We start from the raw sequence: 26288 nt of genomic DNA on the forward strand, positions 1-26288 counted from the left end.
ATATATATCATATAGAGGAAGTTTTAGGGTCTTAATCACAAATAGTGCCTAATCAACCACTATATAACATATTATTAGAGGATGGAACATGGGGATGGGCATGGGTAGAGAGAGAGTTTTAGAATGAACAGAAGGAACATGCGAGGTGACAGCTGAGCTAAATACAAAACTGCATAATAATGGCACCCAAAATTACCAAAGAATATTGTTCATAACATGCCCATAGCCGCCGCTGCAGTCCCAATCATTCCACTCCGATGAATGGCACTACCAACAAACTCTCCTCATAATTCCATTCTTATTATTACCATCTGCCTCCCAATTTTCTCATTATTCATCAATAATGCCCACATCTTGACTCATCTTAGTGTAAAAATTGACCCAAAAAATTGGTAAATCAACGGAGTATATTAGATAAGACATCAATTAAAATATTAGACAAATAATTAAATATGAGTGCTATGCCAGTTAGGACGCTGGTCTCCAAAGATGGTAGGTTTTGAGATCCCACATCGATTGGAGAGAAACGAGTGTCATCGAGGACGATAGGTCCCGAATAATGGTGGATTAAGAGATCTCACGTCGATGGGAGAAGGGAACAAAACGTTCTTTATAAGAGTATGAAAACCTCTGACTAGTAGACGCTTTTTAAAAACCTTGAACGGAAGCTCGAAAAAGGAAGCTTAAATAAGTCAATATTTATTAGCAGTATAGTTGGACGGTTAGCGAATGAATTTTTTGGGGGTTCGGGGATTATTAAGTCAATTTTATATTATTTATTTTAGCTTCATTAGGTGCATCTCACTGTCCACTCTTTTAATATAATACCTGTCTTTTATATGATTATAATTAAAAGTAATCGTTGACAAAGTTTACAAATAAATAAATAAAGACGACGGAGGTGGAGCCGAGTCGAGCCGGGAAGCCGGTGGCTTAGCTTGTCGGTGGTGTATTAGTGAGTATGGTTGTGGAAAAAGCTCGTAATGATTAAGCTTCGTCGCCGACTCCTTCTTGGTTACCATTCCAATCTCTGTATATTCGAAGACGTAATTCTCATACTTCGCGCAAAAAAGAAGAGAGAGAAAGAGAGCAGAAAGAAAAAGATCACAGCCTTCTCTCACTCTCTCTTTATGCTCGCGTCTCTTGTAAGAAACTGGTGAATGTATCAAAGACCTTCTCCATTCCAGTCTCTTCTCAGGTTCGTCCTTTCTCTCTCATTCTTTATCCGGTAGATGAAATGGATTTGAGCTGGCTGCATTGGCGACGATGTAAATTCAGTGAAATCTCTGTTTCCGATTGGCGGATTTTTCTTCATTAGGCGATTGCTATTGTAATCTGGTAATCTGATTCATGTGTGTTGTGTATTAGATACTGGTTTGACTGAATACTATATCAGTTGGACTTTTGATTCCTTGTTGCTGGATCTGCTTCATTTCTATTCGAATTGGTTGGCGTTTATGTAAATCTATATCCTGTGCGTTTTAGTTGCTTGGATTTGAATTCATTTTCATCTTTAATTGTTAATGGAATTTGATTTACTGGAGAAAAGCGGAATCGCGTGGCCCGTAGAGTATAGACTCTCTGTATATGTCGGGGCGTGGTATGGAAAATAATTACACATTAATCTTGCGTACCTTTAATTGGTTCAATTAGTCTTGGAGCCGCTACTTCAAGTATTGCTGTTTGTCTTGTTTTGTTATCTACATGTTAGTTGTATGGAAATGATTGGGTGTTATCAAATGTTTGGATTCGACATTGTAATCGTGCTCTCTAATATGGATTTTTCATGATTGTTTTGCAGGAGGCTGCTAATCTTTTAGTCATTTTTTTCATAGATCTGAAGATTTCCGAGATTCTGTTTCATCTTCATTCAATCTTAAAGGGAAGGGAAACTGGCGGCGACACTGACTTGGAGACTAGCTGCCAGCAACGGCAGCAGTCTTCCTACTAATGATCTGGTATATTGCGGTCTCCATTTTAAATGTTGTCATGAATCTCTCTTCAAGTCAATTATATAACTCAGTTTTAATGGTAAACTGAAGGTAGATTTGTAAATTAATTTTTCCATTATCAATTTTTGCATTGAGCACTTATGAAGACGGTAATTTCATTGTTTTGAATCTGAGCATGTCTAATACTGAAGCATATCAAGAAATCAGATTCTGAACTCATAATTACGCCTATTTAGTTATTTGGCTATCTGAGCTTAATAATGTATGAGGTAGAACTTAGAAGTGGCAACGGATGGCCGTACTGGTTTATTGAATTTCAAAGCTAGCCAAATCACTGCAGTTTTCTTGGGGATCTCATCTTCAACTTGGTAACAATGGTTTGATATTTACCCCTGTTTACGTATTGGGGGAAATACAATAAGCTGCTGGAGGAAGTTCTATGTTTGCTTATGAGTAGCCTATCATCTCTATTTTGTGGGACACGTCACGGTATCTAGTAATCATTTCTACGTTCAATTATTGTAGGAGAAAAATATGAATGGAAAAATTCAAGATTTAGAGCCTCCTACTCCGCATGCTATTATGAAGATGGGCTCCAGGTAAAACTAAAGTTGAATGTTTATTTATTTATTTCTTTAAGTTCATCGTAGGTTTGAAAGATGCATATTCTAGGGACAACTAATATGCATTTATTTATAGGCATCCTTATATGCATCATTTTTGTTCCTTTTGCAATTTTCATGGCATTTTTGAAAAACTCATTATATATAATTTTGTTTATACACTGCACTGCACCTACATGCGTCGTTTATTTTAGACATTCCATGAAATTTTGGGCATCTTTTTTCATTGAATTTGTCAACATAGTTTTTATTTTATTTTTTAATTTTTTATATTGTCATATTTTAAGAACATGGAATTGAGTAGACCATAAAAATTTTGTTGGCAGCATCCAGTTTTCTTTGAAACTTCTTTTTTCTCTCCTCTCCAAGTCTAAACCTCCAAAAAAGACAGCACATGATGAATAAGTTCAACAGTAAATGATTGTAGCATATGATTTTGTAAAGACCTGGTCTTGTATTTTTGAAGTCAGTCCAATTTAGTGAAATACAAGTGTTATTGTTCATTTGTGTAGTTCTGAACAATAATTCCTAGATGACGTATTTTGATCATATGTCTAGCAGAGATCGCAATAGCATGGAAGACCTAGATGGGACGCTGGCAAATGTTGCTCAATGCATTGAACAGCTCCGACAGAGTTCCTCCCCTGTGCAGGAGAAAGAATTTTCTTTGAAGCAATTGCTGGAACTTATAGATACACGTGAGAGTGCATTCAGTGCTGTTGGATCTCACTCTCAAGCAGTTCCAGTACTAGTTTCTCTTCTTCGCTCAGGATCCCATGGGGTGAAAATACAAGCTGCTACTGTTTTAGGTTCCTTGTGTAAGGAAAACGAATTAAGGGTAAAAGTTCTGCTTGGAGGATGCATCCCCCCATTGCTTGGTCTCCTCAAATCAAGCTCGTCAGAGAGTCAAGTTGCTGCTGCAAAGACCATTTATGCTGTTTCCCAAGGTGGTGCTAGGGATCATGTTGGATCAAAAATATTTTCTACTGAGGGAGTTGTTCCAGTGCTCTGGGAGCAGCTACGCAATGGGCTGAAATCTGGAAATGTTGTTAGCTTACTGACTGGAGCTTTAAGGAACCTCTCAAGCAGCACTGAGGGATTTTGGTCTGCAACTATTAATGCTGGCGGTGTAGATATACTAGTGAATTTATTGGCAACAGGAGAGCCAGATACTCAAGCAAATGTGTGCTTTCTCCTTGCACGTGTGATGATGGAAGATGCATCTTTTTGTTCCAAGGTTTTGGCTGCAGAGGCTACAAAAAAACTCCTCAAATTAATAGGCCCCGGCAATGAAGCTTCTGTTAGAGCAGAAGCAGCAGGTGCTCTTAAATCTCTTTCTGGTCAATGCAAAGAAGCACGTCGTGAGGTAGCAAGTTCAAATGGCATTCCTGCCTTGATAAATGCAACAATAGCTCCCTCAAAAGAATTCATGCAGGGTGAGTATGCTCAGGCATTGCAGGAGAATGCTATGTGTGCTTTAGCAAACATTTCGGGGGGTTTATCTTATGTCATCTCAAGCCTTGGACAAAGCCTTGAGGCATGCACATCAGCTGCTCAAACTGCTGATACATTAGGGGCTTTAGCATCAGCTCTTATGATATATGATAGCGAAGAAGAATCCACCAGAGCATCAGATCCTATCAATGTTGAACAGACTTTAGTAAAGCAGTTCAAATCTCGTGGAACCTTTCTTGTGCAGGAACGGACCATAGAAGCATTAGCTAGTTTGTACGGGAATGCTATACTTGCAGTCAAACTTGCAAATTTTGATGCAAAACGTTTACTAGTTGGTTTGATCACAATGGCTACCAATGAAGTTCAGGAAGAGCTTGTAAGAGCTCTTCTTACTCTTTGCAAAAATGAAGGTAGTCTATGGCGTGCCCTTCAAGGCCGTGAGGGCATTCAGTTGTTGATTTCACTCCTTGGACTCTCATCAGAGCAGCAGCAGGAATGTGCAGTTTCTTTGCTTTGTCTTTTATCCAACGAAAATGATGAGAGCAAATGGGCTATAACTGCTGCTGGTGGTATACCTCCATTAGTTCAAATTCTAGAGACTGGTTCTGCAAAGGCAAAAGAAGATTCTGCAACAATTCTTAGAAATTTATGCAATCACAGCGAAGACATACGTGCATGTGTTGAAAGCGCTGATGCTGTTCCTGCATTGCTGTGGTTGCTCAAGAATGGAAGCTCTAATGGGAAAGAAATTGCAGCTAAGACTTTGAATCATTTGATTCATAAATCTGACACAGCAACTATCAGTCAGCTCACAGCATTATTAACCAGTGATTTACCAGAATCTAAAGTCTATGTTTTGGATGCTCTTAGAAGTATGCTTTCTGTGGTCCCCCTCAATGATTTAGTGCGTGAAGGTACTGCTGCAAATGATGCGATTGAGACAATGATTAAAATATTGAGTTCTACTAGAGAAGAGACACAGGCCAAATCTGCATCATCTCTAGCTGGAATTTTTGAGATCCGGAAAGACTTGCGTGAAAGTGGCATTGCTATTAAGACTCTCTCATCAGTCATAAAGCTACTTAAAGTTGAATCTGAAAATATTCTAGTAGAGGCATCCCGTTGTCTTGCTGCAATATTTCTCTCAATCAAGGAGAACAAAGACGTGGCTGCTGCTGCTAGAGATGTTATGTCTCCCTTAGTTGTACTTGCAAACTCTGTTGTTCTGGAAGTTGCAGAACTTTCAACATGCGCTCTGGCAAATCTTCTACTTGATAATGAAGTTTCTGAGAAGGCTGTTACTGAAGAAATTATTTTGCCTGCCACTAGGGTTTTGCGTGAAGGCACAATGTTCGGAAAGACACATGCAGCGGCAGGAATTGCTCGCCTGCTTCGTTGTCGCAGAATTGACCATAGCATCACTGACTGTGTGAATGGTGCAGGAACCGTCCTCGCGTTAGTTTCATTTCTAGGATCTGCAGACACCAGGACTGCTTTCACATCTGAAGCCTTAGATGCACTTGCTATTTTATCTAGGTCAGAAGGGGTTAGCGGACATATGAAACCTGCATGGGCAGTTTTAGCTGAATTCCCTCAAGGCATTTCCCCAATTGTTGCATCCATTCCTGATTCAACTCCTATACTACAGGACAAGGCTATTGAGGTATTAGCACGACTTTGCCGGGATCAACCTGGTGTTATAGGAGAAGAAGTAATCACTGCATCTGGATGCATAGCTTCTGTTTCTAGGAGAGTGATCAATTCCACAAATATAAAGGTCAAGATTGGAGGAACTGCCCTTCTCATATGTGCGGCTAAAGTTAATCACCACAAACTGTTGGAAGATCTTAATGCATCAAATTCATGTAGTCTACTCATTCAATCTCTTGTTGAAATGCTAAGCTCTTCACAGTCTTCTACTTCGGGCAATCAGAGTGATACTGATATGGAATTTATTAGCATATATAGACTTTCCAGAGAAAATACTGATGGTACAGAATCCAAAAAAGCTACTGCTGTTATTTATGGTGTGAACCTGGCAATATGGCTACTCTGTCTTCTTGCCTGTCATGGCGAAAGAAGTAAGACTGTGATCATGGAGGCTGGAGTAGTTGAAGTTCTCACAGATGGAATATCGAATTATTATTCACAGTATGCTCAGGTGATTAACTTCTTACATCTTTCATTGTTGCTTCTAAATGGTGTTCAAAACTTGTGGTGGTTTTAGATATTGCTGAAGTGGATAACGCCTATACTTTTTCCATGATTCATTGTTCTTTGTTTGGTAGTTTACTCATTTTGGATTCTCATTCATATTTAATGTTACTGTTCTTTTGCTTATTGAATTTTCACACAGATTGACTTTAAAGAGGACAGCAGCATATGGATATCTTCTCTACTGCTTGCAATTCTGTTTCAAGACAGGGATATAATACGAGCACATGCAACCATGAAATCTATACCAGTGATTGCAAATTTACTGAAATCTGAGGAGTCAGCAAATAGATATTTTGCAGCCCAGGCCATAGCTAGTCTAGTTTGTAATGGTAGCAGGGGTACCCTGCTGTCGGTTGCAAACTCTGGTGCAGCAGGGGGATTAATATCCTTACTTGGCTGTGCAGATGCTGATATTTATGATCTTCTTGAATTGTCAGAGGAATTCATGCTGGTTCGTTATCCCGAGCAAGTTGCTCTAGAGAGGTTGTTTAGGGTAGATGACATAAGGACTGGTGCTACTTCTCGGAAGGCAATTCCAGCTCTTGTTGATTTGCTCAAACCAATTCCAGATCGTCCAGGAGCACCTTTTCTAGCCCTTGGGATTTTGACCCAGCTTTCAAAAGACTGCTCATCAAATAAGATTGTAATGGTAGAATCAGGGGCTTTGGAAGCATTGACCAAATATCTTTCACTTGGACCACAAGATGCAACCGAGGAAGCTGCTACTGATTTGTTAGGAATTCTATTCAGCAGTTCTGAGATACGGAGGCATGAATCTGCATTTGGTGCTGTCAGTCAGCTTGTAGCTGTTCTGCGTTTAGGTGGAAGGGGTGCGAGGTATAGTGCTGCTAAAGCATTGGAGAGCCTCTTTTCTGCTGATCATATTAGGAATGCTGAAACTTCCAGACAAGCTGTGCAGCCCTTAGTTGAGATTCTCAGTACTGGCATGGAGAGGGAGCAACATGCTGCCATTGCTGCCTTAGTCCGTTTATTAAGTGAAAACCCTTCAAGGGCCCTTGCAGTTGCAGATGTCGAAATGAATGCAGTTGATGTCCTTTGCAGGATTCTTTCATCAAATTGTACAACGGACTTGAAGGGAGATGCTGCTGAGTTGTGCTGTGTACTTTTTGGAAATACAAGAATCAGATCTACGATGGCTGCAGCAAGATGTGTTGAGCCTTTGGTTTCACTTCTTGTGACCGAGTTTAGTCCTGCTCAGCTATCAGTTGTCCGTGCTTTGGATAAACTTGTTGATGATGAACAACTAGCAGAACTAGTTGCTGCACATGGAGCTGTTATTCCTCTTGTAGGGCTCCTCTATGGTAGAAATTACATGCTTCACGAAGCAGTGTCGAGAGCACTTGTGAAGTTAGGTAAAGATAGACCTGCTTGTAAAATGGAAATGGTAAAAGCTGGAGTAATTGAAAGCATTTTAGATATCCTCCTTGAAGCGCCTGATTTTCTTTGTTCAGCCTTTGCCGAATTGCTTCGTATACTGACTAATAATGCAAGCATTGCCAAAGGACCATCTGCTGCAAAAGTGGTTGAACCCCTTTTCCTATTGCTGACAAGACCAGAATTTGGACCTGATGGACAGCATAGTGCACTGCAGGTTCTTGTTAATATCTTAGAGCATCCTCAATGTCGTGCTGACTATACATTGACCTCCCACCAAGCTATTGAACCCCTTATTCCTTTACTTGATTCCCCAGCTCCAGCTGTGCAACAATTGGCAGCTGAGCTCCTATCGCATTTACTTGTGGAAGAACATCTGCAAAAGGATTCAGTTACGCAGCAAGTAATTGGTCCTTTAATACGAGAACTTGGTTCTGGTATACAAATATTGCAGCAGAGAGCTGTCAAGGCTCTTGTCGGTATTGCACTAACGTGGCCAAATGAAATAGCAAAAGAAGGTGGTGTCAGTGAGTTGTCCAAAGTCATTTTGCAAGCTGATCCTTCACTTCCTCATTCATTGTGGGAATCTGCTGCCACTGTTTTAGCCAGTATTCTACAGTTCAGTTCCGAATTTTATCTGGAAGTCCCAGTTGCTGTGTTGGTCAGGTTGCTTCGTTCTGGATCAGAAAGCACGGTGGTTGGTGCACTGAATGCTTTACTTGTGCTAGATAGTGATGATGCAACTAGTGCAGAAGCAATGGCAGAGAGTGGTGCAATTGAGGCACTGTTGGAACTTCTGAGAAGCCATCAATGCGAGGAAACTGCAGCTCGACTACTGGAAGTACTGCTTAATAATGTGAAGATCAGAGAAACCAAGGTTACTAAATCTGCAATTGTACCATTATCCCAGTATCTCTTGGATCCTCAAACTCAAGCTCAACAACCAAGGTTGCTGGCAACTTTGGCACTGGGTGATTTGTTCCAGAATGAAGGTCTTGCTAGAAGCGCGGATGCTGTTTCAGCTTGCCGTGCTTTGGTCAATGTACTTGAAGATCAACCAACAGAAGAAATGAAAGTGGTAGCAATATGTGCCCTGCAAAATCTTGTTATGTGCAGTCGATCAAACAAAAGAGCAGTTGCAGAGGCTGGTGGTGTTCAGGTGGTATTAGACCTAATTGGGTCCAGTGATCTAGAAACATCCGTTCAGGCCGCAATGTTTGTTAAACTCCTTTTCTCAAATCATACCATCCAGGAATACGCCTCCAGTGAGACAGTTAGGGCTATCACTGGTAATTTCCTCAACCCCCTCACATGCATACATACATGTTGACATTGATAGAGTTGGCTTTGTTTTGTTATATCAACTCCTCATGTCTACTACATGGTTGAATTGTTGTATTCCCCTTTTTATGTTCCCAGATTGCATTCTATAATTAATCAACAGCTTTCTGAACGCCTTCATAGAATTGCTTTCTTGACTTAGATGCTTTGCCTGCCTCGGAAGATATAGTGTCATTAACGAAATTGGTCTTGCAGCTGCTATTGAAAAGGACTTGTGGGCCACTGGAACTGTGAATGAGGAGTACCTGAAGGCCCTAAATTCTCTTTTTAGCAACTTCCCACGACTGAGAGCTACTGAGCCTGCTACACTAAGCATTCCTCATCTAGTAACATCCTTAAAGACTGGTACTGAGGCAACTCAAGAAGCTGCATTAGACTCCCTATTTCTTTTGAGACAAGCCTGGTCAGCCTGTCCAGCTGAAGTTTCAAGAGCTCAGTCTGTTGCTGCTGCAGATGCCATCCCTTTGCTTCAGTATTTAATTCAGTCAGGCCCTCCTCGTTTCCAGGAGAAGGCTGAGTTTTTGTTACAGTGTTTGCCGGGAACATTATTAGTTATAATCAAACGTGGCAACAATATGAAGCAGTCAGTAGGAAACCCCAGCTTATTTTGCAAACTAACCCTTGGCAATACTTCACCCAGGCAAACGAAGGTAGTGTTCTCCATCCCTGTATATTTTGCATTCCTAGTTTTTGCACCTTTCTAATAAAAATATTGCAGACAAGCTAAATATTTATATTGCTAATGATAGTTGCTATACTCAACTAATTACTGGAAACTATATTCTGTCGACATGCTCGAATGATGTGGTTTCATTCTCTTTTTGCATTTACGGTTTCATTCCACATTTATCATCTATACCATCGTGTCTAACCATATATGAATACTTTTTTTTGTACATTTCACAGAGGAAACTCCACAATGTCTCACTTCTAAAACTGCGAGTAGAACGGTTTCAAGAGAATATTTGTAGTGCTTATAAGAAAGTATCTTAAAACTTATCAATGCAATTCAGGGGCAACGCAGTTTCTACATTCTTAACTTACAGATTTAGGGAAAAAGCCTTCCACACTATCTTAGTGTCAAAATATAGACGATGCTACATTATAATCGTGGTGTCATCCCCTAATTTTATTCTATTATAACCAATATTGTCATCTCTTCTCTCTCTTGCATCATTTTCTCATTTTGTCTCATATTGCTAAACTGTAACCTCCCTTTGAAACTTGTTCAGGTTGTATCAACTGGTCCCAATCCAGAGTGGGATGAGAGTTTTGCTTGGTCCTTTGAGAGTCCACCAAAAGGCCAAAAGCTTCATATTTCTTGCAAGAACAAGAGCAAAATGGGGAAGGTAAATCTCTTCAATCTTTCTTCTTCTCTTTTCTTTTCTTTTCTTTTCTTTTCTTTTCATATGAAAGTTTCTACAACTAGTTTTCTCTGTGTAATAAAACAGAGTTCTTTTGGAAAAGTAACAATTCAAATCGACAAAGTTGTAATGTTGGGAGCGGTTGCCGGCGAGTACACACTGTTGCCTGAAAGTAAAAGTGGTCCTCGAAATCTGGAAATAGAATTTCAGTGGTCTAACAAGTAAGCAACCATTGCTCATGTAGGAGACCAGCCCTTCCCTTCCCTTCCGGAATGATTTTTTCAATTTATTTTCAATTTATTTTCAATTTTGGGTATTTATCATGATAGTGTATATAGTATAGTATACTCTCCATGTTTTTCTTTTAGTTTATATAAATAGCAATTTGTCGAAAGAAATCTCTGGAAATTTCCTTTCACTAGTTTTCTGGGATGAAAAGATTTGCTCTTCAAGTGCTTGTCAATTTTTGAGGAAAAGTAGTGTATGATTTAATTATGTAACTTTTTAGTGTGTGAGAATTCAGTGTATGGGTACATAGGACCTCTAATAAACGTGTTCTGAACATTATTCTTTTGAATTATAGGAATCCTCATTCCTCACATCGAAACAATAATGCTTTTTCGATGTGATTTGCGTTACTAGTTAGAGCATATGTTTAAAAATTGAATCGCTCCTTTATTGATATGATGAATTAAGTAAAGAATCTGTCGTTTATATTTTGAAGTCAAGTGCTGCAGCTGATGACAATGAGTGCGTTCCAGTTGTACTGTTTAGAGGATATGTTTGAAATATGAATTTCATCTTTTATTAATGTAATTCAAGAATTTATTATTTCCATTCGACGGATAAGCTCTTCTCAGACCCGTTGAGGATTATTGGGAGTGAATCTGTTGAGGATTATTGGCAGTGAATCTTATATTAGTTAATTTAGTGAAAGATCATGAGATTTTAAGTGATGAATACTATCTCCATTGAGATGAGACTTTTTGGAGAAGACCAAAGCAAAGCCATGCGATCTTATGTTCAAAGTGGACAATATCATACCATTATAGAAAGTTCTGATTCCTAATAGGACCACCACCTTGATATCTCGATAAGTTCATCAGAAGTTCTTTCATATGATATTTCGTTATTTAATATTTTTACGTCGAAATTGGCTATAGCATAATTAATTGTTATTTTTATGGGATGATTTTAACTCTCTTTAATTAATGATTCCTCAATTTTATTTTTGATTTTGATTTACTATCTATATATAAATATATATTTTTTAAAGTGAATATTTCAGACCGTGATAGATAACAAAATTAATGTGTAATCAGAACATATATATTGTTATATATTGTTCATTCTATCACAGTCTTCTTGCCCAATTAAGATATCTAAAATATTATCATCATAAAGTTGTCTCGATCTATATCTTATTTTTAAAGATAAATATATATTAATTCATACTCCAAGTAATTTATTTAGTTTGAAAAGAACAAATATCCGAAAGTAAAATAGCAGTTTGCATTTAATTTAATATATATGTATGTATATATGTAAAAAGAAAAATTTTTAAATAATAAAATAATAAAAGAGCAAGAAGAAATGTGTCCAACGGCGCAAAAGAAAACGACAACCTATCTTACGGGCGCGCACACAGGGAAAAGGAATTAGTACAACACACGCGCCTTTTCGCGCGTGAAAATACACCCACGATCGTCATCCTCGTCGCCATCCTTTTTCCTTCCCCCTCTTCTATTTATCTCAGTCTCTGTCTGCTTCTTCTTTACACTTCACAACTCTTCTTCTTCCTAACTTCCGGCTGAACTCGTCGGTTTCTGTGATCTCTCCTCCATAATTTCGGCGTTCCGTAACTCGAAAGCTTTCTGTTTCTGTTTCTCATTTTGGTCCCGGGCGGAAATTGAGGGTCTGAATTGTTGGCAGTTTCTTCTGAAGCTCCAGATCTTGACTTCAAGCTGCTTCGTTCATCCTTTGAGGATTGGTTGCAATGTCGCTTCGGAATCTGGTTTTGGTCCTGTTGATGATGATTTCCGCTCACCAGGCTCTGTCGATTGCGTTCACGTCGAGAATACTTCACCGGTTCTCTGAGGAGATGAAGGCGCTTAGGGTTTCAAGGAGTACGAATACGAGTGTACGAGTCTCGTGGCCTGAGAAAGGGAGCATGGAGTATTATCAGGAGCTTGTGAGCGGTGACTTCCAGAGGCAGAAGATGAAGCTTGGCTCTCGGTTTCAGTTGCTTTTCCCGTCTGAAGGCAGCAAAACCATTGCACTGGGGAATGACTTTGGCTGGTCACCACTAATCTACCTTCTCCTTTTTTCTTTTTTGCCTACCCTGTTCTTGCAATACTTTGTTCTTCTGTTTTGAATATCCTTTTCTGTCTGTTTTTCCTCTTACACCATGATTTATCTGCAAACCTTTTTCCTTTTGAGTAATCCCCATCCCCCCCTTAAAAAAAAAAAAGAAATCCCCACCTCACTAATAGCCTTTTGCATAGTGGCACCTTGATCTGAAAAATTTGTCTTGTGGTATGATTTATGCACCTGATAAATCAATTTGTTATTTACCTCTTATAGGTTGCATTACGCCTGGATCGACATCGGGACGCCAAGTGTTTCATTTCTGGTTGCATTGGATGCCGGGAGTGATCTGCTTTGGGTGCCTTGTGATTGCATACAATGTGCTCCTTTGTCTGCAAGTTACTATGGCAGTCTGGTAGGCCTGCTTTTCGGAATCTGTTCTTTCTACATAGGCATTAATTACTTCTAATCCACGACCTATGCTTTATCGCCAAGCATATTGCCTTTTCGTTTCCGTTAGAGCGAGGGTCATGCATGCCAAATTGTGTTCTGGAATTCAAAAATTTGTTGTGCTTTTTTGTCAAAAGAAGGCATGGTCGGTTCCAACGGGGAAAAAAAAAATCCTCAAGAGGAGATGGGTATGGAAGACTGTATTCGGCACCTAAAGAGGCTAACTCATTGTTAGCGTAAATGTGTTAGCGGATTGTGAAGTCTTTTTAATAAGACAGCAAGTTTAGCACTTATTTCCGATGAATGATTGGCAGGTGCTCCTGCTCCTCCCTCATGTTTGGGGCATTTATAATGCAGGATAAAGATCTCAATGAATACCGTCCATCCAGTTCAAGCACGAGCAAGCATTTATCTTGCAGCCATAATTTGTGTGAGTCAGGCCAAAGCTGCCAAAGTCCGAAGCAGTCATGTCCTTATGTTATTGACTACTTAACTGAAAATACTTCAAGTTCTGGATTACTGATTCAGGATGTATTGCATCTTTCATCCGGTTGTGAGAATTCATCTAATTGTACGATTCAGGCTCCGGTCGTTTTAGGGTATGGCCCATTAATTATATATTTGTAGTTCTAATTGTTTGCTGTATTTATGTTGCCCTTCTTGCTCTCTAATACAGATGTGGTATGAAACAAAGTGGCGGTTATCTAAGTGGAGTAGCTCCAGATGGTCTTTTTGGATTGGGGCTTGGAGAAATTTCTGTTCTTAGTTCCCTTGCTAAAGAAGGATTAGTACAGAACTCCTTCTCACTGTGTTTTAACGAGGATGGATCTGGCAGAATCTTTTTTGGGGACGAGGGACCAGCCAGTCAACAAATGACTTCATTTGTGTTGTTAGACGGGAAATAGTAATTACCATACTCAATTATTTTCATGTTTATGATCATGGTTTGCTATATTTGTTGGCTGAAGTCTTTTTCGTACCCGAACCCCTCAGTGAAGCCTATATCGTCGGAGTAGAAGCATGTTGTATCGGGAATTCGTGTCTTGAGCAGACAAGTTTTAAAGCATTGATTGATAGTGGAACCTCGTTTACGTATCTCCCTGAGGAAGTATATGAAAATGTTGTGATGGAGGTATATTCTTTCTGGAGATGAGTCTTGTATTTATAGTTCGTTTGTCCTTTAACCATTTCTTCTTTTGACAGTTCGATAAAAGGTTAAACACTACAAGCACCGTTACCTTCAAAGGTTATCCTTGGAAGTATTGCTATAAGATCAGGTGACATCAATGAGATGGAAAACCTTTAAAACCCTTTTCCCTTTGTATCTCCCTACTTTGTGCATGTGTAATGTTAATATTATAGTTTTTTTTTTCCAACAGTGCAGACGCAATGCCAAAGGTTCCGTCTGTGACGTTGTTGTTCCCACTAAACAATAGCTTTGTAGTTCATGATCCTGTTTTTCCTATCTATGGCGATCAGGTAGACGAAGTTTACTTCTAAGATTTGTTGTTCCCAATAAAGGTTTTGACTTGTTTGAATTATCATAATTAGCCATTAATTGAATAGATTCCACATTTAGTGGGCGGCATTAAAGTATCCTTAAACATCAAATTTTGAATCATAGTAGTTGAGTTGATGCCTTCTTGATATCCAAGAAAAAAGAGCCCCCAAGGAAATGAAGAATAAGAACAACTAAAACAATATAAGAAGAAAGGAATGTGTTTGAACCATCAAGATAATGTGTTCCCTCTTCGTTGATACAGATTACCAGTTACTTTCTAGTTCTAACTATCAAGTAAATCAAATGTTATGCATCGCTTATGTTTCTATTTTTGAAGATTTCATTATTGCACGAGTCAAGTAGTACAAGGAAATAGTACCTGTTGTGATACTAAAATATTACTATGGATACAGGGGTTAGCTGGATTTTGTTTTGCTATACTACCTACTGATGGAGATATCGGGATACTGGGACGTAAGCTCACAATGTCTGCTTATAATTTGTGCTATATGCTTAGTAAGTTGTATACCGTCTAATGGAAGTGGTAATCTTGAAAACCCCGTCTGGTGCAGAAAATTACATGACTGGATACAGGATGGTATTTGATAGGGAAAACCTTAAGTTGAGTTGGTCACGTGCAAACTGTAAGATTTCTGGCTCCTAGTACTTTTAAGTTGAATTGGTCTCTTGGAGATAAGTCTTCTTTGGGTTTACCACTATCACTCTCCCCCTTTTATCACAGGTCAAGATCTCAGTAACGAAAAGAAAATGCCCCTTGCTCCTTCAAAAGAAACGCCACCAAACTCATTACCAGCCAACGAGCAGCAGAGCGTTTCAGGGGGGCATGCGGTGGCTCCTGCCGTAGCTGGAAGGGCTCCTTCTAAACCATCAGCTGCCACCCCTTGCTTCATCCCATCCTGCTTTTATACGGTCAGATTGCTGCACCTGCTTCTTCTGGTACTCTACCTTGGTTCTACTTGCTGTGATATAGATTCTGAGCGTGTCTAAGTGTTACATGTAAATGAAGGTCGTCTCATTATAGCTTCTCCCCGGCAAGGACATGTAAATTTTCTCATCAGAGAATGTTCTTGTGCAATACTAGACAATATTCTCAACGATTGTCTACGTAATTTAGGGCCAAGCATATTATTTTTACTTTCATGTCCTTATAGCCTATTTGGTTGGGATACCTTAATCTTTCAGTTCAGCCTGTCAAACACAATCTTCTCCGAACTTAATATAGTTCTCTAGTATCTTATCCTGGTTGAAGGATTGAGGTCTTCTACAACCCCACCTCCACCTCATTTTTTGAACTAACAAAACCACTATACGACATCGACGAACAATTATTCTGTCGGTGTCGGTTAGTATAATGTGTGGTATATGTCCAAAAATTTAAAGGGGGGACTGCTATAATGTAGCAGCAAAGTTGGATAAAGTTGTACATTTGAAGTGGGTGAAAAGAATAAAAGAGATGAAAAATGGGAATGAAGGGTTAAATGTAAGGCAATAATTGTGTATTGGAGAGGTGGTAGCGAAGGGAGTTGGGTTTTCCATTTGGAAAAGTTGTTCCATTGAAAAGAATAAATCAGAAAGAAAGTAGCCTTTGAGCAACCAAACCAAAACAAACCAAACCCCTCAAAATAAAAGTACAACACGACAGAGTGTGTGTGAACCCACCTTTTTCTTCCTTCTTTCTATCTCTCTGGTTAAATTATGCATTAAATTGGAACCATTTATTTGAATTTATTGAAGCTTTTTAGTCCCAATGGATTGATTGCATGAAATAATATTCTTATCTTCACATTGAAGGTCCCACTCTTTATAGGGATGGCAGAGTTTCTTTTTTCTTTGCATGGCCTTGTCCTTTCCCATTTGATGTCCTACTTTTTGGAGGAAATATTACTCTAAATTAATCGCATTAAATTATTTCATTCCAATCTCCTTTTGGTTTTTCTGTGTACCTGAATTTGATCCAGTTTCTGAAATTAATATGAACTTTTAGAAAGGAATAAATTAGTTCAATTCTATTGTTTTTCTTTAAGGAAGAATAAGGTGTTTGCACTCTTGTACTTGAGAGGGTCTCCTTTCCCTTCTTCTGAATTGGCTTAGAAAAAGGTCGAACTAAGTATCTCTTGGGCATCGGGGCCATAAGAATATGAGGTGCATGCCTAAACGTGCTTGACATACACATGAACTCGACTTAACTTGGCTCAACTCTAGGGGAGCTTTTGCGCCTTTTGGCCCAATCTAACCTCGAGTCATGTATAATCTTAGTTTGGCTCCTAGTAGTCACGCATAATCTCAGTTTGCCTTCTTGATTCTACATGAAACTTAGGTAATGTTTGATTCTGTTGTCAAAACTTACCTAACATTTTTTTTATACCATGTGTTGATTTTGAGCCATTTTTAACTTGAATTTATAAGTTTATAATTTGATTCGTTCCCGAATAATTCATTAGTATAGTCGTAATAACTAAAAGAGTCGCGTATGAATATAAAGATTATTCTCGTGACTTTATTAAATTTGTTGTTTTATGGAGAACAATGTGAAGACAAAATAGAAAGTGGAAATGAGTCCAACCCATTTACTTTGTTCTACTAATAATAAAATGATTAGCTTTTTAATCCTTTTACATACACGCCAAACCACCCCTCATCCATTGCCTTTTATTATCAAGTTATTTTGATGAATAATTATTTTAGTCATTTCAATTTTCAAAATATTTATTTAATTTGTTTCTACTTTTTTTTAAAGAATTTCTTAATAAAATATATCTCGTATTATGATACTTATCGAGACCTGTTTATTATTTTTTATTTTTAAAAATTATAAATTTAGTTATTAAACTCTATGATGAATATTTAATTGGTCAAATTATTTTTTAAATTATTTGAAGTATTAGGTAATTAATTTAATTTTTCCCCCTAAATTAGAGAAGTGGAGAGATGGTCATGCACATGATGAACGAAGGAGGGCGGCCACTTTCCCTCGGGTCCTCTCCAGCTGAACACAACAATCTTAATAATAATAATAATAATAATAATAATAATATAATTTTATATATTTTTTGTTTGAAATTGTGTTGTGTTGCTCAGAAAACGACATGACGACTACTTATTCTTAAACGATTATGGTTTTCTTCCTAATAAGGTTTGTCTGTGGTTACTTGTTATTTAAGCCATCCAACTCCATTTCACATCCAATTAATTTGGTTTTTTTTTTTCATTAAATTATTAATTGATTTAATCACTAATTTTTGGCTCCATCACCTACCTCAAGATATTAATTGATATGATCCGAGAAACTTACTCGTTCAAACTAATTGAGTTGGCTTACAATTTTTTTGATTTAGGTTGAGTAAAATTTTTGAAAAATTGAAAATTTTAGATCAGATCATGGGTTGATTTTTTTTTCGAGTCAATCCTACCAACTTGAAAATAGGGTTACAATCTCACTCATCGCTATAGAACTTTTAAGATTATGAAGATAAAGAATATTTGACGTTTGTAATCAATGTTAATGATGCACAAAGACTTATAATAAGTGTTTTAACATATATGGTAGATAAATATGATTTATTAAATAAAAAAAAATAACTCAACAACCCTTCAAGTTTGATTGAGGTGTGAACTCTATTCGGGTTGCTCGACCACCAACCAACTCGAAATTTTGGATTGTTTACTCATAATACCCCTAATTCAAATTCCTTCTCTGGCAAACATTTATATTGTTGGATTTTAAACATTGTTGAAGGAGAAATGACCACATAATCCATCATTGACAGCTCTTAAGAGTTTTCTACTTAAAAAGGGCAATCATCTTCCCAAGGATGGAGACAAAAGTGCCTCTTCATCGAGAAAATGTATGCATATCTTCATCATCTTAAAACAACAAAAACCAAGCTTCCCAAGCCAAATTATTTTTGGTGATTGGGGGGCCACAACTACAGCACAACCCCTTTTCCTCTGTTTTCAATCTCACACAAACGCCTATATAATAAGCAACCCCTGTTTCATGAAACCATCTCAAAACCAGAGCAAGAAACATACAAAACAGCCTAAACAGCCTTTCAAAATGCTCTTTACTTTGTTTGTTTGAAGGGAAGCTAATAAGATCCATCATTTCACCCAAACTCACCTTCCCATTTTCTCTACATCTCAATTCTCAACTTTCAGATCATTTTTCACTTCCCCCCTGTCCAAACATTGAAAGTTTCTCTGGGTTTTCCTCCTGTGAGCTTCTGAAACTTTCAGTTTTCAACTTCATCGATTAAAGCGTGAAATGGGTGTTGGTGGGACTCTTGAGTACTTGTCAGATTTGGTGGGAAGTAGCCATAAGCATAAGAAAAAGAAACAGCTTCAAACTGTGGAGCTGAAGGTAAGAATGGACTGTGATGGCTGTGAGCTCAAGGTCAAGAATGCCCTCTCTTCACTCAGTGGTATTTCTCAAGAAATTCCCTTTTTTATCTCACTTTTATTGTTTTCTCTTTGTATATGTCCATTTCAAGAGAGATTACTAACAAAAAATGTGGCGTGTTTGAAGGGGTGAAATCTGTGGAGATAAACAGAAAGCAGCAGAAGGTGACAGTTACAGGGTATGTTGAGGCAAGCAAGGTGCTTAAGAAGGCTAAGTCCACAGGGAAGAAGGCAGAGATATGGCCGTATGTTCCCTACAGTTTAGTGGCGCAGCCTTACATTGCTCAGGCTTATGACAAGAAAGCACCACCAGGCTACGTTAGAAATGTGGAGCAGACTGCCATTACTGCTTCTGTTACCAAATACGAAGACCCTTACATGAACATGTTCAGCGATGACAACCCAAATGCCTGCTCTATCATGTAATTCTAGTACAAGAAGTTCGTGTTTTGTATCACTCTCTGTCTTTCTTCAGCTTATTTTTTGTCATCAGCTAAATAATTTGTAGTGGAATCCTTTTGTGAAGAGAAAGGGTCAACTTGGGATGACTGATTAGAACATTTGGGGTTGTTAGTTGTTAGTAGTGATGTAAGAGATTACTTTATATCTGTTGGTTTGAAGGATGCATGATGTTATAATTTCTTGTTTGTGAGATGACTTTGGTTTTCTCCACGGCTCTTCTTTCACCTAAAAAAGGATTCCAACCTGGTTATTACCTGTTTAGAAGACTGAAAATGTAAGATCCTACTTCGGTTGGAGAGAAGAACGAAGCACTCTTTATATGGGTGTGGAAACGTCTCCCTAGCATACACGTTTTAAAATCGTGAGATTGGCGATGATACGTAACAGGCCAAAGCGGACAATATCTACTAGCAGTGAGTTTGGGCTGTTACAAATGGTATCAGAGCTAGACATTGGGCGGTGTGCCAGCAGGGATGTTGGGTCCCCAAGGGGAGTGGATTGTGAGATCTCACATCGGTTGAAAAGGGGTACGAAGCATTCCTTATAAGGGTGTGGAAACCTCTCCCTAGCAGACGCGTTTTAAACCGTGAGAATGATAGCGATACGTAACGGATCAAAACGGATAATATCTACTAGCGGGGATTTGGGTTTTTACAGGAAACCATTGAGTTATTGAATTGTGAAGAAGTAGAAGGCATGTATTTGCATCTACTTTCGGTTTGGAAAAGAAGCCTAAAAATTTTGAACACAAAATTTGATCCCAGCAAAAGAGTAAAAGGGTAAGTGCAGAGAACAAAATGATCAAATGAAGCCTGCCTTTCCCTTCTCTCTCTTCACTAACGTGAGGAAGGAATCCATGCTTCCTTTGCTTTTGACTTTAGGAACCTTTTTTTTCCCGTTAACCTTTTTCTCAGATCCAAAGGTAGTATAAAGAGATATAGCAGAGGGAAAAAACAAGGGTGATTTGGTGTACTAATTTTGTGTTCATTGACAATTCAATCATATTTAAAAGGGAATATGTTCAAACAAAATGTGCTTGTTAGATTCCATCTGAATAAGTTAATGACAGGAAACCACTCAGAAACGAGACATGCTTTTACATAGTATAATAGTATCCAGGCATGGAAATATAGTCATTAGCTTATAAGAACACCAAATACATGTTTTGTTCAATCCTGTTTGAGAATGAACAATTTCAACCATGCCTGGCTCAGTTTTTCAGCTAAAAGGGACTATCATTCCTCCTGATGGGTATTGGAGAAAACCAAGCTTTCTGCCTTAAGATTGAGCGTGGATTCCACATCCTTAGAATCCTTAGAAAACCCAGAAAGAAGTACACTTAATTTGTGTAACGGCCCAAGCCCATCGCCCATCGCCCATCGCTAGCAGATATTGTCCTCTTTAGTTTTTCCTTGGCGGACTTTCCCTCAAGGTTTTTAAAACGCTAGGGAGCGGTTTCCACATCCTTATAAAGGGTGTTTCGTTCTCCTCCCCAACCGATGTGGGATATCACAATCCACCACCCTTCGGGGCCAGCGTCCTCGCTGGCACTCGTTCCTTTCTCCAATCAATGTGGGACCCCACCAAATCCACCCCCTTTAGGGCCCAGCATCCCTACTAGCACACCACCCGTGTCTACCCCCCTTCGGGGAACCGCCTCCTCACTGGCATATCGCCCGGTGTCTAGCTCTGATACCATTTGTAACGGTCCAAACCCACCGCTAGCATATATTGTCCTCTTTGAGGTTTCCCTCAAGGTTTTTAAAAAGTGTTTGCTAGGGACAGGTGTCCACACCCTTATAAAGGGTGTTTCGTTCTCCTCCTCCCCAACCGATGTGGGATCTCACAATTTTCCTGTTGTTTAGCTTCAACTTAAGTGCAGGCTAACTGAGGGGGGAAAAGCACATGAATATAGGAAGAAGCAAGTATGGTAACGTCCTATCTGAGATGCATTGTGAGATCCCACATTGGTTGGATAGAGGAACGAAACATTCTTAATAAGGGTGTGGAAATCTCTCCCTAGTAGACACGTTTTAGAACCGTGAAACTGATGGTGATACGTAACGGGCCAAAACAGATAATATTTACTAACGGTGGGCTTGGGCTGTTACATGCATATCCCAAATATCAGTGTGGTTCTACTTTTTGACAGGGGAGAAAAACGAAATGGGATGTATTCAAATAGCTGTGTCGTGAGTATAACTTCAAAGAGAAACTAACAACGCGAAGGTTTATATGATTGAATATAATAGAAAAGTTAGAAACTCACTTATTCTGTGTTGTCTATCTACAAGAAATTTGTACGAAAATGGATATCATTTCCTTCACTTCCTATTTCCGGAGTAGACTCCTACGAAGTTTATATCATACACAAGAGTTGCATTTCCAGGTATATTGCAGTCACCTGTAAAGGCAACACAAATGGCATTAACCAAAGAGTAAACTACAGTAATAATTCCTACAAGAAGGAATCACAGGCAATTTGAGACATGTTCATGAAGATTTAGATAGCCAAAGCTCAAAACAAAAGCAGTTTGGTTTAAAGAACTCGACCTGAAAAGCAGCCTGCTGGCTCTGGACCATATGCTAAATGTGGAGGAATCTCAAGTTTACGTTTCCCACCTAGGCAAAATCAGCGGGGCAGTGATTCTTAGAAGCCAATAAGAAGTAAAAGTAGCCACAAAATCCTACTCATTATGCCTGTAGACATACCTACTAGCATTGGAGGTACTCCTTCACCCCCTAATATTCCCTGATCCAATCCTCTTATTACCTGGTCACAAACTAATCAATATTAATCTTCCAATCAGTCACAAATTAACTAATATTACATTGTGTTTTGCAACTAAACCCACGTAACATACTACTCAACAAAGGGAAATGAATGTAGTTAGCCACTTAGTTAATGAATTATTCATCCATATTGGGTCTATTTTTAAGATTGGTTGCAAGTAAAATAAGAGTCGGTTTTACAAGTAGTTTCTTTGTAACAACTCAAGCCCACCGCTAACAGATATTGTCTACTTTGGTCTATTACGTATCGACATCAACCTCACGGTTTTAAAACGCATCTACTAGGTAGAGGTTTCCACACCCTTATAAGGAATGTTTCGTTCTCCTCTCCAACCGACATGGTATCTCACAATCCACCCTCTTGAGGTCCCAACATCTTCACTGGCACACTGCTCGATGCCTAGCTCTGATACCATTTGTAATAGCCTAAGCCCACCGCTAGCAGATATTGTCTGCTTTGACTCGTTACGTATAGCTGTCAGTCTCACGGTTTTAAAACACGTCTACTAGGGATAGGTTTTCACACCCTTACAAGGAATGTATCGTTCTCCTCTCCAACTGATGTGAGATCTCACAATCCACCCTCCTTGGGGACCCAATGTCCTCGTTGGCACACCGCTCGGTGCCTAACTCTGATACCATTTGTTATAGCCCAAGCCCTCCGCTAGCAGATATTGTCTGTTTTGGCCCGTTACGTATCGCCATCAGCTTCACGGTTTTAAAAGGCGTCTACAAGGGAAAGATTTTCACGCCCTTATAATGAATGTTTCGTTCTCCTTTCCGACCAATGTGGGATCTCACATTCTTACTCCTCATCGGCGTATGGGAGGAGAAAAAATTTCAGTACCCTCCCATCTTGATAACCGAGACCTTTCCTCCATTGCTCCCAAAGGCTGTAGTTACTCACTTTCGAATAAATTGTACACACTTTTGAACCTACCTTAAGAAACTGTACAAAACATTTAATCAAATACCTTGCCTACACCAATGCGCATGGTGAGAGGTCTAGCTCGCTTGTAGCTGCTGTCAAACACTATCCCATCAGCAAACCTTGCAGTGTAGTGAACCTGCATTTGAAAGGTACATAAGCCAACAACAATTCACAAAATCCTGTATGATTTTATGAAACGATTATCAATTGAAGAACATTTCATTAGCAAATTGCAAAAAGTAGGCATTGGAGGGAATTGGCGATTGCAACAAAGCAATGCAAGAGCATTTCAATTCGATGGTAAGCGAGAAACAAACTTCAAAATTGAAGTTAGGAACTGACATTGATAAGCTCATTATAAGGAACTTCCTCACCGGATCCCACGGCAAGGTCGCAATAGCCAAGGCCGGAAGGAACATATCTGAACTCGCAAAGGGGTTCTCCAACAGTCGCATAGTATTCAATCCTGGTAGCGTTAGCATCCAAAGGCGACAGAGCCAGAACCGAAGCAGCAAGAACCCCAACGCCCACATTAGATATTGCCTTCTTAGCAGCAGAAACTGAGGAAGAAGAAGAAGAAGAAGAAGTAGGGGTGGGTTTAACGGCGGAAGATAATCTGGGGCTGAAAATTCGGGAAGCTTGAGCTCTTGGGGTTGTGAAGGTTAATGAAGAGAGCGCCATTTTAGTATGATCAGACTGTGCTCTGTCTGATCCTTTGAGGTTGAAGTGAAATGGCAGCGGCAACTGTGATCTTGCGGCAGTGTTTGAATGAGTGGCGGCGGAATATCGGCCATTACATTTGGATAAGATTTTGAGTTCTTCACGTATTTAAAACCACAAACGAAATTTTCATATATAGAACAATTAATTAAATTTAATAATAATCAACACTAATTTATTTTATTACACATACCAATTACAATTATCGAAATAATAATTTTTAAAAAATTAGAACTAAAAATAATATGGGCAAATAAAAAATTAAGGCCTTATGAACCTCTTGCTCTCGCCACACCCCATGATCGAAGTAGGCAATTTCTGAACCTTTTCGATCCCTTCCTCAAAAACAACCCCCATTCCCATGAAGAAATGGGCGTCGATATGGCAATGGAAGGCCCAAACGCCAGGATTGTCAGCCACAAATCTCAAAGCCGTCCATCCAAATGGGTGCAATGGCACAGTGTTCTTCATGATCGGATTCACCAAATTGTACTTGCTCGGATCCTTAAACATATCGAATTTTCCTTCGCCGTATCCCAAAACCCAGAAATCGTGGCCGTGCAAATGCCAAGGATGAGTTTCGCTGGTGTTTAGAGCCATCATGTTGGCGTTCTGCAGAATGATATCCACCGTTGAATTGAAATCCAATCGGTAAATGGCGTCGCTCACCGTCGCTTCAGGGTTGGGCGGCGGATCAAAAATGTTGTAATTCTTGAAGTCGTATCCAGTGGGTGGTTTCGCCTGGCTGAATGTGTGGAGAAGATTGTTCTTTAATGCAATAAGGTAAGGCGTGTGCGGCATATTGAACGACACGTTGTTTAACGACCACCGCCGGCGTCCGTTCACGGTGTTTTGTGTGTTGAGTAGCACGATCACTTTGTCAGCGGCTTTTGGCGGCGGGTGGATGAAGCCCTGTCGGGCTTTGATGGCGTGGCTTTGAGCTAACCGGGGTGCAACCGCATTCCAGGCAGGTCCAGCCGGAGGTGTCGTCGGAGGGAATTTACGTTGGTGATTTGGGTAGTAATTGAAAATGGCTAAACCAAGAGGGGTGGTGCTGTTCCGGCTGACCACATTGGTTGTAATCCAGTAGTTTCTAGAAGGGTTTTGATCGGCTTTAATCAACACAGAATATGTTTCGCCGGAGTATATGAACAAGTTGCTAACTTGAAATGGCTCGACGTAATGCCCATCTGCTTCAACCACTGTCATGGTGTGGCCCTGTTTTCAATACACTCTGTTTCAGTCATTTTTGAAGAATTTCAAGCAATTAAATTAAGATTATTACCTCAATTTGGAAACTTAGAGCTGAAAGGGAAGTGAGGCTTGAGACCCTCAACCGGTAAGTTCTTCCCGGAACGACGGTGATTGGATAAAGAACACAGTCCGGGCTAGATGAGTTGCAGGTAGCTGAAGCTCCCAATGAGCAATTGAACCGTCCCCTTCCTTGAATCAAAAGCGACTGAGAAATTAGAAAAAAACCCATTAGTAAATGAATGAATCAGTTCGAATTAAACAGGGGATTTGGGAAATTGAGTTTACATCAGGCTCGCCGACCCAGTTGAAGGCAGAGCCGGGGGCAGCCAATCCGGCGGAGTGTTCATGGCTGCTTTTATGATACCAATCGGTGAGGATAAGATTCCGATCATGATCGTAGGCGAACGGCTCTGTTTGACCCTCTGGAAGCCAAACCACAATGGATCCATACAGACCATCTTCTCTTTGCATGCCGTAATGCGCGTGGTATAAGTACGTCCCTGGCTGCACATTTTAAATTTGACAAACTCAGCGCCAAATTCTTCATTAAAAAAACAAAAACCAACGAATCCAACACTCACCCTGTCGACAACAAACTGATATTTGAATGTTTCACCAGGCAAAACAGGACATTGAGTGACACCCTCTGTTCCATCGCTCCAAGGTGTTCCAATCTTCAATTATCACACAAGATCCAAACACTTTACAACAAAAAAACCAAACCAAACCAAACCCACCAAATGAAACTCAAAATACCTGTCGGATTCCATGCCAGTGGATTGCGACATTTTCAGTAACAAAGCTGTTCTTGAGCTCAACGATGACAGTGTCGCCTTGGTGGGCATAGATGGTGGGGCCTGGAGATCGGCCATTAATGGTCAACGTGAGCTTTTTGAAGCAATCAGGGGACTTCAACTCAGACTTAACTTCCCATCTGTAGTACAGAGTTCTTGATTCAGCCGTTCGAGATTCCCATAAGAACACGAAGAAACAGAGAAGAATTAGCAGGTATTGTCTCCTCTGTAACAGCGAACCCATTTTTGAACCGTTCTAGTAATCGATGGTTTGCAGAAGAGCTTGCAAAGGTCTATATAAATATCCTAC

At 39.5% G+C, this 26288-nt stretch overlaps 5 protein-coding genes across 9 annotated transcripts; 3 read left to right on the forward strand and 2 right to left on the reverse strand.

The window, feature by feature from the left end:
• Window positions 1-1015: 1015 nt before the first annotated feature.
• Window positions 1016-10953, forward strand: LOC111497494 (protein CELLULOSE SYNTHASE INTERACTIVE 1-like). Of its 3 annotated transcripts, none has more exons than XM_023148303.1 (8): window positions 1016-1198; window positions 1802-1958; window positions 2478-2551; window positions 3134-6191; window positions 6387-8931; window positions 9179-9633; window positions 10216-10332; window positions 10435-10953. In XM_023148303.1, exons 3-8 carry the CDS (start codon window positions 2487-2489, stop codon window positions 10570-10572), a joined length of 6378 nt encoding a protein of 2125 aa, XP_023004071.1. In that variant the 5' UTR covers window positions 1016-1198; window positions 1802-1958; window positions 2478-2486; the 3' UTR covers window positions 10573-10953. The 3 variants fall into 3 exon arrangements, with proteins under 3 accessions (XP_023004071.1, XP_023004073.1, XP_023004072.1); XM_023148305.1 differs by having other exon boundaries at window positions 3137-6191; XM_023148304.1 differs by lacking the exon at window positions 1016-1198 and adding an exon at window positions 1225-1338.
• A 1039-nt stretch (window positions 10954-11992) lies between these two features.
• On the forward strand, window positions 11993-16635 carry LOC111496886 (aspartic proteinase-like protein 1). Of its 3 annotated transcripts, none has more exons than XM_023147433.1 (10): window positions 11993-12645; window positions 12931-13069; window positions 13462-13703; window positions 13781-14008; window positions 14098-14236; window positions 14308-14381; window positions 14484-14583; window positions 15019-15092; window positions 15178-15249; window positions 15348-15369. In XM_023147433.1, the coding sequence occupies exons 1-9, from the start codon at window positions 12344-12346 to the stop codon at window positions 15209-15211; spliced, it is 1332 nt and encodes a 443-aa protein (XP_023003201.1). In that variant the 5' UTR covers window positions 11993-12343; the 3' UTR covers window positions 15212-15249; window positions 15348-15369. The 3 variants fall into 3 exon arrangements, with proteins under 3 accessions (XP_023003201.1, XP_023003199.1, XP_023003200.1); XM_023147431.1 differs by having other exon boundaries at window positions 12005-12645; window positions 15019-15079; window positions 15348-16635; XM_023147432.1 differs by having other exon boundaries at window positions 12504-12645; window positions 13419-13703; window positions 15019-15079; window positions 15348-16635.
• Window positions 16636-18542: 1907 nt separating this feature from the next.
• Window positions 18543-19696, forward strand: LOC111496887 (heavy metal-associated isoprenylated plant protein 23-like). Its single transcript, XM_023147434.1, has 2 exons — window positions 18543-19047; window positions 19152-19696. The coding sequence occupies exons 1-2, from the start codon at window positions 18891-18893 to the stop codon at window positions 19448-19450; spliced, it is 456 nt and encodes a 151-aa protein (XP_023003202.1). The 5' UTR covers window positions 18543-18890; the 3' UTR covers window positions 19451-19696.
• Window positions 19697-21638: 1942 nt separating this feature from the next.
• Window positions 21639-24042, reverse strand: LOC111497240 (photosynthetic NDH subunit of lumenal location 4, chloroplastic). Its single transcript, XM_023147982.1, has 6 exons — window positions 23966-24042; window positions 23553-23928; window positions 23254-23346; window positions 22199-22259; window positions 22040-22108; window positions 21639-21890 (listed from the first exon to the last, which is right to left on the reverse strand). The coding sequence occupies exons 2-6, from the start codon at window positions 23889-23891 to the stop codon at window positions 21811-21813; spliced, it is 642 nt and encodes a 213-aa protein (XP_023003750.1). The 5' UTR covers window positions 23892-23928; window positions 23966-24042; the 3' UTR covers window positions 21639-21810.
• A 54-nt stretch (window positions 24043-24096) lies between these two features.
• LOC111497239 (L-ascorbate oxidase) lies at window positions 24097-26236 on the reverse strand. The gene is made up of 5 exons (XM_023147981.1): window positions 25941-26236; window positions 25766-25858; window positions 25470-25688; window positions 25216-25389; window positions 24097-25148 (listed from the first exon to the last, which is right to left on the reverse strand). Exons 1-5 carry the CDS (start codon window positions 26220-26222, stop codon window positions 24192-24194), a joined length of 1725 nt encoding a protein of 574 aa, XP_023003749.1. The 5' UTR covers window positions 26223-26236; the 3' UTR covers window positions 24097-24191.
• Window positions 26237-26288: the final 52 nt, after the last annotated feature.

The sequence above is a fragment of the Cucurbita maxima genome, unplaced genomic scaffold (genome assembly GCF_002738345.1).
Source record: "Cucurbita maxima cultivar Rimu unplaced genomic scaffold, Cmax_1.0 Cma_Scf00023, whole genome shotgun sequence".
NCBI lineage: Eukaryota > Viridiplantae > Streptophyta > Magnoliopsida > Cucurbitales > Cucurbitaceae > Cucurbita > Cucurbita maxima.